Here is a 21,287-nt window from a genome sequence, read left to right as displayed (position 1 = left end):
ACCCACGAGCTGCGTTAACCTTAGACTTCACCTACCTTCTTTCCTTGAACACTCACAATTTGTGTTGGTCAAATAGGCTGAACCTACTAGGAAAGGTGTTTGGGCTGATCGGGGGGTACTCTTGGCAAACTGAACATGGTTTGAGTGGATTGGCAATTGGCTTAAATTGTCCTGATTTTGCAATTGGTATTGATGACAGGTATTACACAGGTACTGGTCCCAGTGTACATCTATTTTGCCTAAGAGAAGCTGGATTGTACAGTCAAACAAATAGCTACAATAAAAAGTGTTGCATCCCTCTCTCTCTCTGTGCAGTGAATAAAGCTCTTTTAAAATATGCCCATAGCAAGGGATTTTCTTATCCACATAAATATCTAGTTATTGCTACAGTGAGAAAAATAAACACAGACACAATTCTTTCATTAGAAAATGTATTGCATGGAAATAGTAAAATAACCACATGCACAGGGTACACATAACAACATATACAACAAAATCATAACTAGTACAATAAAGACATAATGGGGCTTATTCAGAGTTGAACGCATTTGCGCACCAAACGTACTTTGGAAAAAATGCAACAAAAATGTGGATTTTACTCATTGATGTTGAGTCTCAAGATGCCTGCAGCTCAAAAGCATGTTCTTTGTGCCCGATGTAGGTCTGCGCCCCACAGTACCATAGAGATGATTTCCATATAAAATGGAATTAAAAATCCAAATGTCAATTACGCAATACACAATCAGCGAATTAGAAACAGCTAGATAGGGCTGCTGATAGTCATCATCATATAACTTCACCAAAAATCTGCAAGAGGTTTGATTCCTAAAAGGCCTATTTGCAGATGTTATGTTACAATTACATGAACCCACCCTTACTGTGCTCAGCCAATGCGTGCTAGTCCCTGCACATCCTTATTCTGCTTCTCCAGACAAAGGCGGAAGAATGCCAGCAATATATAATAACTATTGCCTATAGCAACCAATCAGATTCTAGTTATCATTTATTTAGTACATTCTACAAAATGACTGCTAGAATCTGATTGGCAACATCTCCACTATTAGGATATTTTTATTGAATGCCTACATTTCTTTTTAGCCTGACAATCATTATATATTCACAGTTGTTCTGAGTTAAAAATGTCCAAATTTTGGATAAAAAATGCATCTAGCACCACGTCTATTACACCACATCTGATTATAAGAAAGGTCCCTGCATAATAAACTTAGTTTTGCACCTATATCAACAAGAAGTAACTTGTAATGCGATTTGCAATTGATCCATCATAATCCCACCGGCGCTTAGTTGTATAGTGTGCCACTAACTACATCTTTTTTCACTGCAGGTAATTTTAAGTTAGGTGTGTGTCTGATTCTAAATTTGCTGTGCACAAAAATGGTGCACTCTAATTTTCATTGCAAGTTGTGCCCTCCACCATAAGTGCTGAGAGACAAAAGCTGTGGCATTGAAAGAAAAATAATTCTGCAAATAATCTTAAGAATAAAGATCCTGTTTTATTAATTTACTTGCTGACGTACCCGGTGTTGCCTGGGTTTAAATCTTCAAGCTATTAAGTTATCAATGAGTTGAATGTAACTCTCAACCATTTCAAAATAATTAGAAGCTTAGCGGGTCTTCCAACACACCCATTAGGTGGCTGCCCAGTGTCGTTTTTGTTTTTATATTAAATGTCATTGAAATCAATCTAGTGGAAGGTCCGGAACAGGTTCGTCAGATCAAAGTTCTGCCCAGCGTACAGCAACGGGAGGTTCTACTGGGAAGCTAATCTCCCTAAAACCTGGACCATCTCGCGTTTGTTTCATCCCAATCGGTGCATGGGTGTCTGAATGCATAACTGGGCAAACAAGCAGATCACTGATTTTATATATAAGATTTTACTGTGATAGGTCATCGTCAGAATCATTCCTCCTCTTGTCTGCCTTACTTAAATTGTTCACCATTCTGCGCTCTTGTTATGATAATCGCTATACCTACTCCCAGTGACCTTCTCGAGTATGTTCCAGTAGGATTAAGGATAGGGATGAGGTATCCTACTACATGGACAGAAGCCAATGACTGGGGAGTCACCAGACCCATTGTGGTTAATAATGCCACATAAGTACCCCTTGAGCAAAATATACACCATGGGTATATCCAAGTACTTTTTTAACTTAAAATGTTAACACTAAAATATGAACATATCCTGGAGGGGTGGCTATGTGTGAGGACGGAGGGGGGGGGCAGGGAATTGTGTAATTTTGGTACCGCCCCCAACTATACATTTATGCAGCCGCGTCAATATGTCCCAGGTGTCAAAGCCTACATTACGCAGTTTGCTGTAACTCGCGTCATGGAGGGCCCCATCCTGACCACTTCACTGGGAAGTGGCAGGATGCGGGAAAACCAACTCGGAATCTATGCAGAATTAGGGAGTCTCCCGGACAATCCGGGAGAATGGGCAAGTATGATTAAAACATAACCTAAAGCATCCACTACAAAGCATACAAGTATAATAGTCAACTCCCGTAAGCAAATCTACATGCACCAGACATAGAGAATACTAAGTAACACCAAATAAATAAGCTGGCAACTATAATTGTCTGCTAGTGAAAACAAGTTATGTGAATAGCGAGGGAGAGGGGGCTCTTATATATGTCTAATGCATGCTGATGTGCATAAAATAATAATTGTAAATACCTTTTCTCATGGGCTAATATCTACACATCCTTTACTTTGAGTTGACCTTTCAGTTTGCATTTCTTGCTGTTACTTCCAATTTATGACCCTGTATCTTCAGTTTCTCTATTTCTCTACACATCCATATGGATCATTAATGAGTAACCACAAGAGAAATTAACTCTTAAAAGGTTGTCCCGATAAGTACATTTTATCAATAAAAAATAAATGGCTAAATAAATATTATTTTTTGGGGTGATTTGGAAACAAAATCGAGACAAAATGCACATATTATACTATCCATTTTCTTGTTATTTAGTACTGATACTACCACCACCAAAACAGTATGAGAAATATAATACAGTATAAGAAAGCTAAAAGCTGGCTAAATCCTATTTCCCATACAGTCATTGTACCAGCTACCTACACTGATGGAGATTTAGACACATCACTGTGAGCTGGCTAAATCACCTTCCAATTCATGACCTGACCAGCAGGGGGCCAGAAGGTACCTACGGTGAAGGGGATTAAGCTGGCTCACTGAGTGTGCTATTTCCCATGCAGTGTTGGTACCGGGTACCTACAGTGAAGGGGGTTTAGTCGCAACCAATACAGCACAGTAAGGAGGACTTCTCATCTGCACTGTGGACAAGACCATGCGCTAAACGTCATAAACCTGGCCAATAACAGCCGTCCAGCCACTTCTAGCTGACGGTGCTTTGTGTCGCGACGCCTGATAGGGCAGACGAGGAGTATGTGGGAGGAGTTACCTGCGTTATTCCGCTTCATGTGCTCGGAGAACAACCAAGATGGCTGTTGCTAGTTCTGGGAAGAGTTTGTTGCAGTTTATGAAATGTGTAGGGCAGCTGAAGGTAACATATTAGGTCACCAAAGTGTAGTGAAATATGCATACTGACCATTGTATCCCTGTGGCACGGGGTTAAATGAGTTCCCTACATATGAAATAGCCGCCTACGATCCGGCAGAATGCACATAGTGTGGACATATACTGCATAGTTTCATTGCAATTGTTTAGGATGGTGATCTTAAAGACTCATTCTTCCGAAAACATGGAGATGTGCTTTATATTATCTTTAGTGACCATGCTTTCCATGGTGTTGGAATGATTTATATGTCTCCAGTTACATTATTGTATTTTAGGTATATCCGTCCCCTGAATGGCAGAACTGGCCTGGTACAGCATGACTTGTGGGTGTCAGAGCAGAAACTGTTATTGTACTAGTTGGTTGGAGAAGGACATAAAGAACATTTAAAAAAAAAAAATCAGTGGCGTTCTTGTATTGCTTGTTAATTATATGATCCGGGTTCCTGCCTCTTTATTTCAGTTCAGCCTTTGCATGCACAATGCACAGCTAATTCACAATATCTTTAAACCAGTGCTATGGCACTCAGTTAAACAGCTGACGGCATCAGAACTCTCTGGGGGTGGGGCTCAAAACTAATGGCAAGTGGTGGAGTTATTCATGTCATATCGGTTGCTTCCCTTTTCAAATGGTAATTTATAATAATTAGTCTAAACAAATACAGGAAGAAAGGAGCCTGTAGTCTTAAGTAGAACTGGGCTGAATACAGTCATGCATGGTGTCTGCAGATGTTAACATAGAAGTGGAGGTGGTATAGTTAACAAATATCCCGCTGATGCCTATATATATGGGGGTACCTTGGCTCAAATGTTTTCTCGTGGGGGGTGAGGGGGGCATTAGCTATGGCACTAATGCATTCATAACATATTTACAGTGTTCTCAATGCTTGAAATAGTCTTTTACCTTTTTATAAAGAAGCTGCAAACTTACACTTGACTAGTTCTAGTTCAGCCTTCGCCAGAAGTAACTGCTCTGTTTTTTGTTTTTTTTTGCTTTTGACAGAGAGTACCAAGGACAGGATGGGTATACCGCAAAGTGGAGAAGCCAGAAAGTGTGTCGGATCATATGTATAGGATGGCCGTTATGGCAATGTTAGCAGAAGACAAGACCTTAAATAAAGACAGGTATATATATGTGAGATTTGTTTTTCAGAAGAACTCTTATAATATGTTGTAACCAATTTTGTGCATCCACTAAATTTTAAAATATAAGTAGTCTTATATGAAAATTATAGTAGTATTAAAAGGCGATATAGTTTAGTTTGCAAAGCGTATCGTAATTTTAAATATCTTAGAGCAGATATGTATACTAACTGAAATACATACAATTAAAACTTGTTTGTGTAATGAGGATAATTTCGCTTGGCAAAGCTAATGGTAATGTTTCGTCAATTGAATCGCAAGATATTTTAATTTTTGCAGGAGTTGCTTGAATAGAACACATGAAAAACAGCACATAAGTTTCACATTCACCTTTTTTTTTTTTTTTTTAAAAAATGTTAAACATCAATTCGGTCCAAGCATCAATCAAAATGTTATAAAGTATTTATTATATAGAAAAATTCACATGTAAATGCCATCTAAAAATGTCACTAGTCATATATCTATTTGTAAATAGCAAAGAAAAGGCAATGGTAGTAGACTGTCCTCATTCAAATGTGTTTAGAAGCTCCACCAATGAACCGTTCCAATAATTTAAAATCAGTATTGAGCAATACAACATGTAGGAAAACCTTTCATTCTAATTTGTGGTCACCTTCCAGAACCAAGATAGACCCACAATAAAGGTAATAATTGTCAATCTCCCAAGTTAGAGTCCACTTTCAAATAATTGTTGCAAAGCAGACAATAAACATATTACCTTAATCTTGTACTAGAGTGAAATATCTGTTAGGATCCGCAACTGTTCCAGAGTTATTAGTGTAGGATGTGGTTTACATCCCCCTGTAGATAAATATTGTAGTTTTCTTGATATCATCTGGCACTCTGTTTCCATTTAGTGTTGGTTTACAAGAATCACAGTTTCTAAATGTAGCAATAGGACTAAATGGTAGTGTATTAAGTATTAGATCTGAAATATTAATGCTCTATTATTCAGTTCCGTTATAATCAGATGTAACTAATTCAGACGGATTAGTATTCCTGATCTAATAGCCACACATATGCCTGTTGGAGAGAGAGTCTGGTTATAGTCCTCAATACACAGTCTGTGCGGGAGACAGATTTCAGGGAAACTGATATTCTAGGGCTAATTTCATATAAGAGGTAAAATAGAAGTCTAGGACCTCTCTTTTTTATGAATCACGAGAAGGAGCCTTAGTTCTTATTTCTTCAAGGAGGGTCAGTGAAACGGTCTCAGGCTGTGTGATTGACATAAGAATATCATTGGTGTATAGTGTGATTTGCTGTTCTAAGTTACCTGGTTTCAGGCCTGAATGGTCTTTTATTGGAGTGACTCAATAACTTATGCAAGTGGCTCAATAACTCAACAAAATGAGGGGCGAGTGGGGATAGCCAAATAGGTTGGAGATGACACCGTTTGCAGATACCGTGGCTGAAGGAGAGCAGTTTGGTGCTTATGTACATGTAAGAAATTTACATGTGAAGCCCATATCTGGTCCAATGCCTTCTAAGTGCTGAGTGCTTGAACTAAAGGGTGGGATTTGCGTTGGCCTATGGAATTAATATAGTCTGTTGTCCAGTGTATGATCTCCCCCATCAGCCCGGAAGCAGTTTTGTTGCAGTTTGTCTGCTTTGTTATAGAAGCATTGATTCAGCCCTTTCAATTTGGAGACTGTTTTCCTGGAGAGAAGAGTATACAATTGACTTTTGACTGTGTCTGAGAGAGGAGATCAGAGGATGAGTCTTATGTTGGCCTAATAAGGAGCTGAATAAGAAGACTTTTCTGGAAGCTGTGCTTCCCATATGATGCCAGGTGAAGTGTCTTCAGGGGCTTTAAGATCAAAGTATTCGGCAAAAGAGATGTTAATGCCTTAGACAAATTTCTATTAGATACTTCCTTTGCCCAAGTGCCAATTGCGGTTACTGTTTCATAATATATAATAAAAGTGGTACCTACATGGTCTGTACATGCAAAGGGAGTTATTCTCTCTGAGTCCTGCCCTGTACAACTTCCCTAGTTTGTCCAAATACCTTAGAGAAAAAGATTTTTGTTTTTCTTTTAGGTTTGATAGGGCTCATGAAAATAAATAATTTATTTTCTCTGATCTCATTTTTCCAACTACAATGAGGTACCGACCTCCTGTGTCAGTATGGGGATTGAGAAGCATAAAGTGAATCCTGTTATAAATGAGTAGAGCAACTCCTCTTGTTTTAATTTTTTTTTTTTTTTTTTACAGTTGGTAGAAGAGAAGAAGTTTGAGAAAACTGATTACCTTGTAGCCGAGTGTTTGTCTGTAAGGTTTATTTCCTGCAAAGAAACAATATCGGCCTTCTGCAGGCACCTAAAACAATCATACTTATTGGGAGAATTTAATCTGTTCACATTAATGGATAATACTTTCAACCCCATGTAGATCACGGGAGGCAGCGACTAGATCTCGTTCCGATCTAAGTGGATCCCTCTGGTTACGGATGTGAGGGAAATTAACAGGGAGAGTAGATACAGAGGGGGGAGAGACTTATTGGAGCTCTATATTACCGGACTTACAATTGCAGCAAAGCAGTTAATTGAATGAACGTTCTGTCACTATTCAGTCTTATGCTGGCCAACGTGGGGGATATGTAAACACACTTCATGTATTCCTTGGCAGTGCTCATTGAAGCATTAGGTATTTGCGGTGCAATCATTGAGTTGGACTATTAACTATTACCTGCTGGGTGCTGTCCAAAGCACCCGATGCAGATTCAAATTCTCGCCAACCAATCATCACTACATGTGAGAAAAGATTTTATCATTCCCACTATCACTGCGTTAATAGGACTATACGTATTTCCTTTGGATTTGTTAAGGCAATTGTATTATTACAGCTTTATCCATTAAGATTTGCAAGTTGTATTTGGATGTTTTTCATCTTGGATACCAGTAATTCATTGCTCATCATTGTGGCTGTGTTATTTATCGTGTGTATGTGTGTGACACATTTTTAATTATTAAATGTTTACATTTTTTTCGAACTATTCACAAGTGATTTTCATTCTGTCATGGTTTAAACATGTGTTTTATTATTTAACTCTTTCCTCGTTGAAAGTCTGACCTGTTTTTTCTATTTCTATTGTTTTATAATAATGGAACCTCACAATAGCATATCTTGGTATTTGTCCAGTAGGAGGTTTGTCCCTGACGGCTCTATGGCATCTATTCATTATTAAATCTTCATTTGAAGTGTTAGCAAGGAGGCCTGGGAAGTGAGGGTCGTGGGTTCCAAGAATTCTGGAACATTCTTTTAGGCTTTTGAGCTCTGAGCAGATGATAGTTGTTTGTCAACTGCTGTTTGTGCTCTACAGAGGTCGTTTGTTTTGTTTTCAAGGGCATTTTTATTCAAGGGTGTTCTGATCACTAGGGATGCTATTTCTGTTTTTATCGTCCATGACTTTTTCAATTACTACTAAAAGGTGGGTTTTATCTCATTCACCGGGCTTGTAATGAATTCAAGCTCCCCTGCTTCTAACTACGCTCCAAGTGGGGGACATTGGATTAGGAGACTGAGAGGTCTTGTGGTTGTTAGAGTGAGGAGGCTTTGCTGGCAAAAGTTTTTTTTATTTGCAGTTTTCTTATTTTTATGATACATTTGGGCAAATATGTGAAATCTTAGTTTTTGGTGCTTGGTGAGTCGAAGGGGGAGTAAATAAGTGGGTCAGACACAGAAAGTTATCTCATCATGGTATGAGCCCTCATAGCCATAATCTGGAATGGTGCTAATCTGAGTGCCTCTCTCTGTTTCTGTTGGAGTTTGAGGGGGAGCTTTGATTAAGGAGGAAGGGACCAGACTAACACAGATGGGTTTTGGTTTTTTTCTTAGCACTGGATCAAGCTTTGTACCTGTAACAGATTTGTTGATGGCGTGGTGAGTAAAGCAGAAAGCAGGTCAGTGTTAGGATGTAGTACACCAAGGGCTAGATTTACTAAGCTGCGGGTTTGAAAAAGTAGGGATGTTGCCTATAGCAACCAATCAGATTCCAGCTTTCATTTATTTAGTATCTTCTACAAAATGAAAGCTAGAATCTGATTGGTTGCTATAGGCAACATCCCCACTTTTTCAAACCTGCAGCTTAGTAAATCTAGCCCCAAGTGTCCAATAGGTGGATGCGTGGCTCTATGGATGAGGACTCAACTGCAAAAAAACTGTAGAGATTATAGACCTAAAGCAGAGGTCAGTTTCTTTAAACTTAATGCTGTGATTACTTCAGGTAAAAATCCATATAGGCCTATAAGGTTTATTCTCAATAGGCAGATCCTTGTCGAAATACAACTTGTTCTATAGAATAAATGGAGCTTTTGGCAGAGCCTGTGTCATGCTGATAACAGGAATAATTTCGATCTTTGGATATGTTTGTAAGAGCCCTGGTATTGGGTGCACGTCCCAGAAAGTGTGTGCTTTCGGACACAAGTTGTGCTTGAAAAGAGCACAGAACTTGAGAATAGTTCTGACCGTATTTTAATCCAAATGTATCTCAAGATATGTTTCCATTCGAATCTTTGTGCATGTAGTCCATCCTTTCCCTCCCCCATTTCACCTCTCAAGTCGTAAGTCATTTACGTTCAGAAATGAATTGCATGCAATTGATACAAGGTCTGTTTCGGAGCATACGCAATGCAAATTCACACAAGATACGGCACGAACGTGAATTAGGCTCCATCTGTGCTACGGACAAGTGGGGCTCAAAATGTAACCTACTTTTAAACTGATGTTTTTTTGTTTTATGAATGATTGTGATTTAGAAAAATTGTCTCATGTCAATATATTTCAGTTCATATTTCACTGCAATGACCTTCTCCTTTTTATATGATGTAAAGGATGAGAACAAACATTTGCCTGGCCATTGAAGTCTGATCACGAGCCCATCTTGTGAGTTTAGATGTAACTTTGTTTTATTGTATAAATTGTAAAAAAAAACATGAAGTGGTCCCTATCTTCCAATATGAACACCTTTGGGAGATTTTTATGTGGCAAAATGTGTACAATTAATAATTTAATAACCCTGTGAACTACAAATCAAAACAGTGTTGCAAAGGAATTAAAATGACATGGAGAAAAAAAGATATAAAAAACCTATAAAAATAACAGATCAAGTGTTTTTAAAGAACTACTTAATATTTTGCTTTATGGTTTGTTTGAATTTGTTATTAAAATAACTTTCTTCATTATGGGGAATGTATGGACATTCCTGACACCCATATATTCACACTTCAATCAATCCTAAATGCTGCTGCAAGATTGATCTTCCTCTCTCACCGCTCCACATCTGCTGAACCACTTTGCAAAGCCCTACACTGGCTCCCTGTGTCCTCCAGCATCTAATTCTAATTACTCACCCTTACCTACAAAGCCCTTAACAACACCACCCCTTCATACATCTCAAATCTCATATCAAAATACTTTCCCTACCTCCCTCTTAGATCTACCTCTGATCTTCGCCTTGTCTCATCTCTGGTAACTACCTCTCACTCCCACCTACAAGACTTCTCCCGTGCTGCTCGCCACTTATGGGGGGATATTCAATTGTCAGCGAGATCTTATTTTTTTCCGCTGTGTTACAAAAAAAAAAAAAAAATCCACTGTGGGTTTTTGCCGGCAATAGCGACCGTTTTGAGTTATCGCCACGGGAAAACTCGTGCAATTCAATTAAAAAAGAGGGAACGCTGCCCCCCCGCACATTAAAAATTGTGTTTGTGAGATTTTAGGGGAGTGAAGGGGAGTTTTAACGCTGTCATGTATAACACAAAAGATTTTCCATACATTTCCATACATTAGATTGCATTACACATTGATAATATCTACATTACAGTACTGTCTTTTAGCATATTTTTTTATTGAACTAATTTTTACCATATAATCATCTATACTATGTCAAAACACATTACTACATTCTATTTTGTACCAAAAATATATATAAATCTAATTAAATAGTGTTTTTTTTTTTTTTTTATTTCAATATTTTTTCACTAGAAAATCAACTTACACAAGTTAGGCATTAGTGATAAACATAAGCTTAACTTTTTTTTTCCACATTTTTACATGATTTCCAATACTTTTCAGAGGTTTTTATATTTTTAACACACCTCAAGGAGTTGCGAGATAAAATAGCATATTTGCCTATTTTACCTGCCGTGTTAAAAAACAATTGAATAGCTTTTAACGTGGCTGCCTCTTGCACACCCTATAGTTTCAATAGACCTCCACTGGAGCGTGAGAGGACCGTTTGATGGGAAAAAAAAAAACCTAGCGTTAAAAATGGAATTGAATTTTGGGTAAAGTTAACCCGCTCGAAAACGATAAAAAACAGCGTTAAAATGACTTAACACGCTCAAAAAAACCCGACTTGCTGACAATTGAATTCCCTACCACGCTCTATCAGACTTTCCCACAGCCTACAAATCTTTACATGCTCTTTGAAAACCTTTCTCTTTTTTTAGAGGTGACCTTATTCTTGATAACACTGTTCACACTAATGCACCCTCACAACTGTTTCAGCTGTGCCCTCTTCCACTTAGAATGTAAGCTCTCTAATGAGCAGGGTCCTTCATACCCTTTATTTTCATGTCTCTTTTATTTTATGTATGTCCCCGTTTTATGTATGTACTGTTTTCCCCACTTTACAGTGCTGCGGAGCACTGTGGCACCTTACAAATCTATAATGACAATCTAAATCTGTATTTTGTGATGTACTCTAAAGTTTTATCCTTCAGAACTGTCCTTAGAGGGCTTTATCCTCCATATGTATGCACTTGCTGCTTACACGTCTGATACAAGTTGTTAATAGTATCTGTTGGCCAAAATTAAGGATGGATATCATACCTGGATGTCTGGTATTGGTCGCTACAATTTTCTGCATGTTTTTTAAATTCACCGAATAGGGGGATAAGGGTGCCTGCTGACATGAAAGGGTTAGAAGCTGTTGGCCATGATATGCATGATCTTTCTGCGTTATCTTCTCTGCAACTATCGGCTCATTGGCAAATGCCTGGTTTAGACAGGCAAATGTCATAAAGGAGAGAGATACTGTTTAGTACTAGTATTGGATGTGTACATGCAACAGATTATGATGTCGCAAAGATAAAAAATGACATTTTATGGGCAGATATATTTATTACATATATTTTAAGGTGTGATTGCCATTTAAATGTCATCCATAGACTTCAGTCGAGCAGCAGCCAAATTCTTATGCAACATAGAAATACAGAAATTGTGAAAACGATAGTTGCTCAATCACTTTATTGGATCACAGCAGGTGCTTGAAAGGGTGGGGTTATCCAGAGGAAGAAATAGAGAAAAATCCCCCAGCACATAGCTAAGAACTAGTAAAAAAGCTGCTATTCTACTTGTACATAAATGTGTAGAATTCTAAGTTTCTCGCATTTGCAAATGCATAAGTCACTTGCCACTTCATAGGGCTTCTGCTAAGGTCCTAACTCAGGTCATACATTCATGTGTTTTTAATTTGAGAACTAACTTACCAGGAGGTGCTCCAATAGCTCACAAATGGCAATAGAGGACCAGCACTCCCCATCAGCTACTGATACCAGAGCATGCCTCTCAAACAACAATACAGAAATGGAAGTTGCTCAGTCAATTTATAGGTTCAGAGCAGGTGCTTGAAAGGGTAGGGTAACCTAAAAGTATATTGGTTTGGCTTCACCAAGCAAGAAATATTTTTAAGAAAACCTCTTGCAGAAATTAGAAGATCATACTTTTCAATAAAAGTAAGGGTTTTAGTATAACATGTCTTTAACATGTTGAGTAATTAGGATATTATGTAAATACGTAAACATATTATCAATCAATAAAATTGTGTTAGTCAGTGCTTAAGTGATTACGAAAAATAAGGTAATTATCATTACCAAAGAATGTTAGGCTGGGTACACACTACAGGTTTATGTTCATTTTATCGCTACCAATAAACATTGTCCAATGCGACTCATTGTGGTTCCAACGCACAAAGATATTTAATTGCAAAATATAGCAGGATTTACAGCAAACCATGCTGGAGCACAAAATGTATAACAATAAAACAGGAAAGTATAAAAACAGAATACATTACATTTTTGCTAGCGCTTCACCTGGGCCCAGGTCCATGTGGTTTTTGCAGTCAGGAAGGGAGAGAACAATGGCCCAGGGAAGCTTCCTTATATGCAGTTTCAGTTAACAAAAAACACTGATGTCACTATGTACACAGATAACACTCAGAGGTCTTTATTGGTCCAGGGTTAACGATGTTCCAGTTATCTGCTGGTCCATAGGTCAGTTAATTTGATCTTCTCCAAAGGTGGGGCTCAACTTCCCCCAACTGTTGTCTACTTGTCTTCCCGCCGAAGAACCAGTTCAAACTGACCTACAAAGTACTTTTGAGTATTAATCTCATATTGCTTATAACTTGCGACCACTAGATGAAATCGCTACTCTGGTCTCATATTAAAGCTTATTTTACCAGCATTAACCCATTTCGACAAACTCTTTACCTTTTTAGATGACCTGAACCATAAATACCCTAACTTTAATAATATATATATATATATATATATATATATATATATCGTATAATTAATCGCTAATACATTTTACTAATAAATGTGGATTGGAACTTTAATAAATGTGTACTATTTACAAGTTTAAATGCAAATGTAATTGTGTGTTATTAATCTGTGCGATTGCGTCATTACACGTGGTGTACTAATAGCAATTTCATGGTACAACAATATTAATCAATTTAGTTTACTTCATCCAATTACTACACGATAAAGGACTGTTGGGTCCAAATTTGTAGTAGTGTGTACGCTCCAACAATCATGTTTTTTCATTCCAAAGGACATTGTATCGTTTGATTTTATAAACGGACTAAAAATCTCTATAAACAATGGAGCAATGTTGTACTAATTCTGCAGTGTATACGTTCTCGTGAACATCTGTCAAACAGTCTGCCGATAGTTCCTCCAACAGCGACGCTATTCTGGGCGTGTTTATTTCAATGTATGATGTTACTTGCATCTCCCACAGGGTACGTTGTCTAAACGTGAAATCTGTGTGCAGTAAAATTTCTTTCTACAGATGTTCTTATTGATGAGCTCAGATTTTATGCATTGGAAATGTCTCTAGGAAAAAGTTTACGGTGGATTATTTTTGTTTTGCTATTAGGTGTGTCTTTTACAATTTCTGTTAAAGGTACGGAACTTCTTAATCAGAAATTACTTATCTTGAAGGTTGTGAAAACCAGACTGCATTTTTGCTGCTGTTTGGTGACTGTACAGACCTGATCGCTGAGTACTTTCTTCTTTATTTATTAAATTGATTTCCAGGAGCCATATGGAATGGAGTGCAGGTAATTTTTAAATGATTTTTAGGAGATTTTAGGCATGGTTCTCTAAATTGCAGAGAAAAAACTAATTCTTAAGGATAATTGCTATACCTGCAATGGAGTTACCTTCATATCATAACTATGGGGCAGCACAGTGGCTCAGTGGTTAGCACTTCTGCTTCACAGCGCTGGGATCGATTCCTCAACAGGGCCTTATCTGTGTGGAGTTTGTATGTTTACATGGGTTCCCTCCAGGTGCTCCAGTTTCCTCCCACACTCCAAAAACATACTGGTAGGTTAATTGGCTGCTGGCAAAATTAACACGCATACGTGTGTGTGATAGGGAATCTAGACTAAGTTCCAATGGAGCCAGGACTGTTGTGAATGACAGATTTTTCTCTGTAAAACGCTGCAAAATTAATGGCACTATATAAATAAAGGGTGGTGGTGGTGATGATAAACGATTATAAAAAATGCAGCAGCACAGAAAGTATCTTTTTTTTTTTTTTTTTTTTTTTTTTTTTTTTAATTTTCCAGCAAACAAAATCTAGACAATTCTAAACATGACACACAACTTGAGAAATTGTTTTCTTTATTGGAGAATATGCACATGATAAATTGAAAATTATCCCTCTACTGCATACAGACTGTTTGAGCTTAAGTGTATTAATGTTCTAGCCAGTCCTAACATGGTCAAATGCTATGCTTAAGATCCCCGTAATTGTGTAGTTGGAGAGTGCAGATTATCTGTGTGTGTGTGTGTGTGTGTATATTTCTGTGTGTGAATTTATCAAGCATAGAACATTCAGAGTTGAATGCAGTTATCAGTTTTTTTTGTGACTAGTTTCAGTTTTTTTTGTGACTAGTTTGTCTTCTCTTTTAGATGCATAAAGCTTGCTCTTGTGCATGACATGGCAGAGTGCATTGTGGGTGACATAGCTCCAGCTGACAACATCTCAAAGGAAGAAAAACACAGACAAGAAAAGGTGAATGGCTTTCTCTAATATATCTGAAATAGTAATATGCACACATAATTGCTGTACTTGGCGCCAGAAAGGAAGCAAGAGGAGTCCTGTACATATTTAAAAGATAATTAAATCATTAACTTATGTGAGATCAGGCTTTCTACAAGGAGGGCATTCTGGCAAGCATAGAACCTGCTGTACAGTGTGGAACGTCTGGCCCCTGGTCATTAATGTTTTGGACTAATGTTTAAGATTCAGAATTATAACCGAAACTTAATGTTCCGCTTTGGGTGAATTTAGCTCCCAGGGGTGCCGCGGCGCTGTCACTGGGGTGCCGCGGGCCAGACCTATAAAGAAGAAAGAAAACAGGAACTTACCAATCCGCCGGGCGCCGGGACCCAGCAGCCTCCTCTCTCCCGCAGCTGTCACTGAATATCAACGTCAGTGACAGCTGCGGGAGAGAGGAGGCTGCTGGGTCCCGGCGCCCGGCGGATTGGTAAGTTCCTGTTTTCTTTCTTTCTTTCTGTGGCTGGCGCCTGGCGCGGGGAAGAGTGTGAGAGGGATCGTAGCAGAGGAGGGGGACAGAATGATGGCAGAGGAGGAGGGGGACAGGATGATGGCAGAGGAGGAGGGGGACAGGATGATGGCAGAGGAGGAGGGGGACAGGATGATGGCAGAGGAGGAGGGGGACAGGATGATGGCAGAGGAGGAGGGGGACAGGATGATGGCAGAGGAGGAGGGGGACAGGATGATGGCAGAGGAGGAGGGGGACAGGATGATGGCAGAGGAGGAGGGGGACAGGATGATGGCAGAGGAGGAGGGGGACAGGATGATGGCAGAGGAGGAGGGGGACAGGATGATGGCAGAGGAGGAGGGGGACAGGATGATGGCAGAGGAGGAGGGGGACAGGATGATGGCAGAGGAGGAGGGGGACAGGATGATGGCAGAGGAGGAGGGGGACAGGATGATGGCAGAGGAGGGGGACAGAATGATGGCAGAGGAGGGGGACAGAATGATGGCAGAGGAGGGGGACAGAATGATGGCAGAGGAGGGGGACAGAATGATGGCAGAGGAGGGGGACAGAATGACGGCAGAGGAGGGGGACAGAATGACGGCAGAGGAGGGGGACAGAATGACGGCAGAGGAGGGGGACAGATTGACGGCAGAGGAGGGGGACAGATTGACGGCAGAGGAGGGGGACAGATTGACGGCAGAGGAGGGGGACAGAATGACGGCAGAGGAGGGGGACAGAATGACGGCAGAGGAGGGGGACAGATGGCAGAGGAGGGGGACAGAATGACGGCAGAGGAGGGGGACAGAGGGCAGAGGAGGAGGACAGAGGGCAGAGGAGGGGGACAGCGTGAGAGAGGGCAGAGGGGGCAGGGGGCAATGTGAGAGGGGGCAGTGTGCCTGGATGCAGAGGGGGCAGTGTGCCTGGATGCAGAGGGGCATTTTTGCATACAACTAAATAAGTATTTCTGTCGTGACCTAAATACTTATTACAATTTTTTGACCCAACTACTTCTAAAACAGGACTGCTCAGTAATTATTTTGGAGGGGTGCCTTGAAAAAATTTGGAGACTCTTAAGGGTGCCGCGAACTGAAAAAGTTTGGGAACCACTGCTCTAAACTATAAATCCACATTTGTGGACTGCTAACTTGCTACAAACACCCCATGTCCTCTCAGTATAGATTATAATCCCTATCCTACAGCTAACTGTTGGTTATATACACTCTACGTAGATCGTACCTGCGATATGTATCAGATTAGAAGGAGGGATGCTTTGCAAATCTGTTTGCTGTTTTTAAATTGTGTAACCCAGTATATTCCCCAACCAACTTCAGTTACTTTTTCAGTTCAGCTGCATAGGTTCAGGAGGGTAGTATGGTTTTCACTAGCACTGCATCAATTTATTTCTCCACCTTCTAATGTATATATTTATATTTCCATCAGGGTTTGTTTTTTTTGTACCATTGTTGAGTGAATCTCATTTGTATTCGAGCACCACAAATGTAAAAATTAACACCTTGATCTTATCGGTGTTAAAAAATTAAGATTATTTAGAAGTATGGAAATACCCTATTAAGTTGAACAAATGAGAGTCCCGATGTCCAAGTATGCTACCCAGTGCTCGAAGTGGGACGGTGTGTGCCCATGTGAAATACCAGCACTTTGCCCTAATTCCTTTTAAATTGCACACATGCTCTACAAGCAGGTACAGACAACAGGTAAAATATCGGGGTTCCGGTCTTTTTTTGTGCAAGTGTATGTGGGGGAGCAAGGAACCGCTGGGAACATAGGTAGAAGGCACAGTTTAATCAGTGGGGACAGAATGGAACTCTGAGACACTGCAGTATAACTAAATCAAGCGTACTGTCTCATCCCTCTTAATGACCCTCTCATCCTTTCCCCATAAATCAGTCGCTTCTGTTGCCTGCCACATCTTCTATGCTCTTTCCCTTTAAAACCTCAGTTTCACATTATTTTTCTTGTGCAAGGGATTTCTGGTCCCATATACACTATGGAGGAGTGTAATTTATCAAAATAATATTGGGATGTTTTACTGTTATTTTTCAGCTTGATGACAAATTAAATAGGTCTGAGTAGTAATCTGAGGTTAAATCCTAGTTACCCAATTAGTATTACAGAGATTTGTAATTTTCCATTTTGTTATTTCTTCTCCTTAGGATGCTATGGAGCATTTGTCTCATCTGTTATCAGAGGATATGAAGAAGGAGGTATATGAACTGTGGGAAGTAAGTGTGAAACTCATTATTTTATGTGTCTGGATATTTTGTGTCTCAGCATAAAGGGGATATATCATTTTCCAGTTCATTTTATGTGTGCTTTTGCTTCTCTTTAAAATGCTGCTTAGGATGATGGTTATCTTAAATTTATTTTTAATGTGATAAAGGTAGTTGGTTTGCAAATAAGGTAAATGATTTGTATGGATTTGTGTATCATATTGTTTCCCATATTTTAATGCTCCTATCCCATATGTCAGTGTGCTACTAGTACTATAGTACTAAATAGAATTTATGTTCTCCATATGAAGTTAATAAGTACTTCAAACAGCAGGATAGTGACTTGCTGAAGAAAAACTTATACAAAATTGCAAACTGACCTGTGTACTGGCAGATAAAATGTAATTTAGATATTGTACAATTATGCACTGTACCCAAGCTTTTAATAATCTATTTTATATTTCATTTTATAATATATATCAGAATTCAACCAATTCAGTTGAATGAGTACAGTGACTTTGCACATACAATCTCTCCCCCTACTAGAAACAGAAGGTTTGTGAATGCTTATGCAAGTCTGTTTAGTTGGTCAAAATTAACATGGGAGGGGCGTGGCCTAGCTTGTTAAAGAGGCTCTCCCTTTTCCCCTTAAAATAAGTGGAGTCCTCGGGGACATACTGCTACATTCCAAGTAGTTACTGAGGAGAGGAGTCGGGGAGCCTGCTGCCGTCATATAGAGGTGTAGTGTTGCATCTGGGGCTGTCTGTGGGTCAGGACCGGGTGAGTCCCCTGTGCCTGTGCTGGATCCACGCTGCTGTGCACTGCAGCTCTGCACTAACGGGGCTGGCAACGGTGAAGTGGGAGACACAGCGGGACCCGCAAAATCTGTGAGGGAGTAGCGCCCCCCTGCCCCCATCTGCCCTTTCTTACCTGGCTGGATCCTCTGAACGCAGCCCTCGTGGCCCGGCGATCCAGGAAGTCGCAGCGCCACCACAGCCTTCTCTTCCGGCTCCACACACATACTGACACGCAGTCAGGCAGTGTCCTTGAGGCTCCAGCAGGTGGCGCTGTCATCTGCTCCTGCGTTAGGAGGCTGCAGCTCTACTGGTGAACCGAGATAAGGATGACAGCTGGGTAAGTCACAGTATTTACACCTGCTATATAATAATTAACCATGAGAGCTTCAGAAGTGAGCCTGCTTCCACCACTGAATATTGGCTCCTTTAAAGGACTGTATTGTATATGTCTGGATTGCCAGTGTGTTTCCAGCTGTGAATCTGCTGCCACCTAGTGACGGAATTGTAACACTAATTGTGTACACAAATATGTAATATCCTCAAGTCTTCTTTTGCTTGGCCAGAAAGCTGCGTGATTCATGGGTTATTCAGATGATGTTGATGCTTAAATGAAAAATTAACCTCCTGGGCCGTGCTCTAACCTACTAACCACTCTCTCCATGATATAACACCTGATGTCATATGTAGCGGTGGAGTTGCTGTTGATACACATGTGCAGTATGTCCTGATTCTCTTGTAACATTATGTCGACCAAAAAGTTGAAACCTACCAAGCCTGCTCCTCTAGTGAAATTCTTTGGATCTGGGTCTCCTGTATCGTCGTCGGACAAATCTCCAGCTCAAGCGATGTCACGGCAAAGTCGCCAGATCTCTCATCCGTCTCAGCCTATGGCTCAGCCAGAACCATTGTCTGCCTCACAACCATTGGAAATGGATGATCCAGTTACATTGAGCTCTATCCAGTCTCTCCTGTCAGCCCTTAACACAGATATAACTTCTGTATTCAGAACATCCATCAAAGAAATTAAGGATGAAGTGACCGCCCTCGGATCCAGAACGGATCATTTGGAGCGCAAATTTGAGGAAATGGTCTCTTCCCATAATGACCTAATGTCAGCGCACGATCTCCTGCAGGAAGAGGTCCCTGGGCATAATGACAAATTGGTAGACCTGGAGGATAGATCACGTCGCAACAATATAAAGATTCAAGGTATACCTGACTCTGTTACTAATGCTGACCTATACCAGTACGCCACTGATCTGTTCCATAGCTTTTACCGTCTGCTTCCGACACAGATCTCGTCATGGATCGGATCCATCGTTTGCCTAAGGCTAAAAATGCTCTTGAAGGTTCCCCTAAGGATACCCTCCTCAGGGTTCACTTTTACAAGGTCAAAGAACAGATTCTGAGAGCTTCACTACCTTCATCTCCAACTAGTGGGCAATTAGGTGACCTTCAACTATTCTCGGACATTTCAGCGGCTACCTTGGCCAAGCGCAGGTCGTTTTACCAGATAACATCAGCTTTGAGATCGGCCAACATCCAATACCGCTGGGGGTTCCCGACCAAACTCCTCGTGCATAGGAATGGCACTTTGGTGGTAATCCCATCCGCGGATAAAAGCATAACTTTGCTAAGAGACTGGGGTATTCAACCGTCAGAGTCAACTGTCCGTACCAAAGTCAATCAGGTTTCCAAGGAGTGGACAACTCTCAATTCATGAGACTTTCTTTAGTCACTGGTACCTTAAGAACTAACGTGATTTCCAATCTATCAGAATTTGTATATAAAGGTTCAAAGTCTGGATGTTTGTATTACTTTACTTTGGCTATTTACCCTTACAAGAATTTCTGGTTAAAATTAACATGGGAAAGGCTGTGATCCGTTTCCTGTGTAAAGGTAAACTCCGCCCAGTAGAAAGGTATTATGTTATGTAGCAAAGAGCACAAAAGCTCTCTTGGTGCCCTGCTCCCAGCCTGATAAGACATGCAGACACAGCTCCTAGCTGGACATGCTGGAAAGTAAGTTGCTTGGGGCCTGGGGAGGCCCTGGCTAGCAGGAAAAATGTTATAATGGAGTTTTGAATGGAAGGTGAGTGAAACTGGAAATATGTATAGTTCTGTGATGGTTTGTAAATGGAGTTAATTTGAATGAAGTGTAATGTGTCTTTGAATGGAAGATGGTTGAATCTGGATATATACATAGTTCTGTGTTGGTCTAATGTTATATTGGAATAGTTATAAGGTGTAACTGTTTATTTGAATGGAATTGTCTGTGTTCAGATAAAATGGAGTTAGTGAAGTGTTGGTCATGGTAGCATTTGTGTTTGTTGCAAATGTTATTTGGAATAGATGTCTTTTGTGTAATATGCCTTGCTGGCTCTCACTAAATGGCTGTCTTTTGTGTAAAAGAGATATTTGTGGTAGACTTACAAGTATATTGCTAGAGGTTTAAGAGATGGGCCTTGTTCATTGGTAGTCAATTAGGCCATTACAAGCACATGTGACCCACCTGTGCTTGTAACTTCTAACAAAGCAAGTCGGCCATTTTAAATATTGTGAGCTATTTCAGTTCTTGGAAAAGGCTAATTGAAATTGCAAATGCTGTGTAATAGAAGTATATGGTTATAGTTTGTTTAATGTAGTTTAGTGTAAATGTATAGAGTGTTACCTCCCCTTAGATTGTACACTCCTCTGAGCAGGGCCATCTCTCCTCCTGTTTCCACCACTTCTAACTGCTCTCCAGCTA

General features: G+C 40.0%; 1 protein-coding gene across 1 annotated transcript in view; it reads left to right on the top strand.

Moving 5' to 3' along the window:
* The first annotated feature begins 3,434 nt into the window (after nt 1-3,434).
* HDDC2 (HD domain containing 2) overlaps nt 3,435-21,287 on the top strand; it is a 35,154-nt gene continuing 17,301 nt past the window's right edge. Inside the window, exons 1-4 of the mRNA XM_075203016.1 lie at nt 3,435-3,548; nt 4,563-4,684; nt 14,916-15,018; nt 17,686-17,754. Coding sequence (XP_075059117.1) covers nt 3,486-3,548; nt 4,563-4,684; nt 14,916-15,018; nt 17,686-17,754 — 357 coding nt within the window. The 5' untranslated portion in view covers nt 3,435-3,485. The remainder of the gene's footprint in view (nt 3,549-4,562; nt 4,685-14,915; nt 15,019-17,685; nt 17,755-21,287) is intronic.

The sequence above is a fragment of the Mixophyes fleayi genome, chromosome 3 (genome assembly GCF_038048845.1).
Source record: "Mixophyes fleayi isolate aMixFle1 chromosome 3, aMixFle1.hap1, whole genome shotgun sequence".
Taxonomy (NCBI): domain Eukaryota; kingdom Metazoa; phylum Chordata; class Amphibia; order Anura; family Limnodynastidae; genus Mixophyes; species Mixophyes fleayi.
Note: the sequence above shows the minus strand (reverse complement) of the source record. Positions and strands in the feature narration are given on the sequence as shown.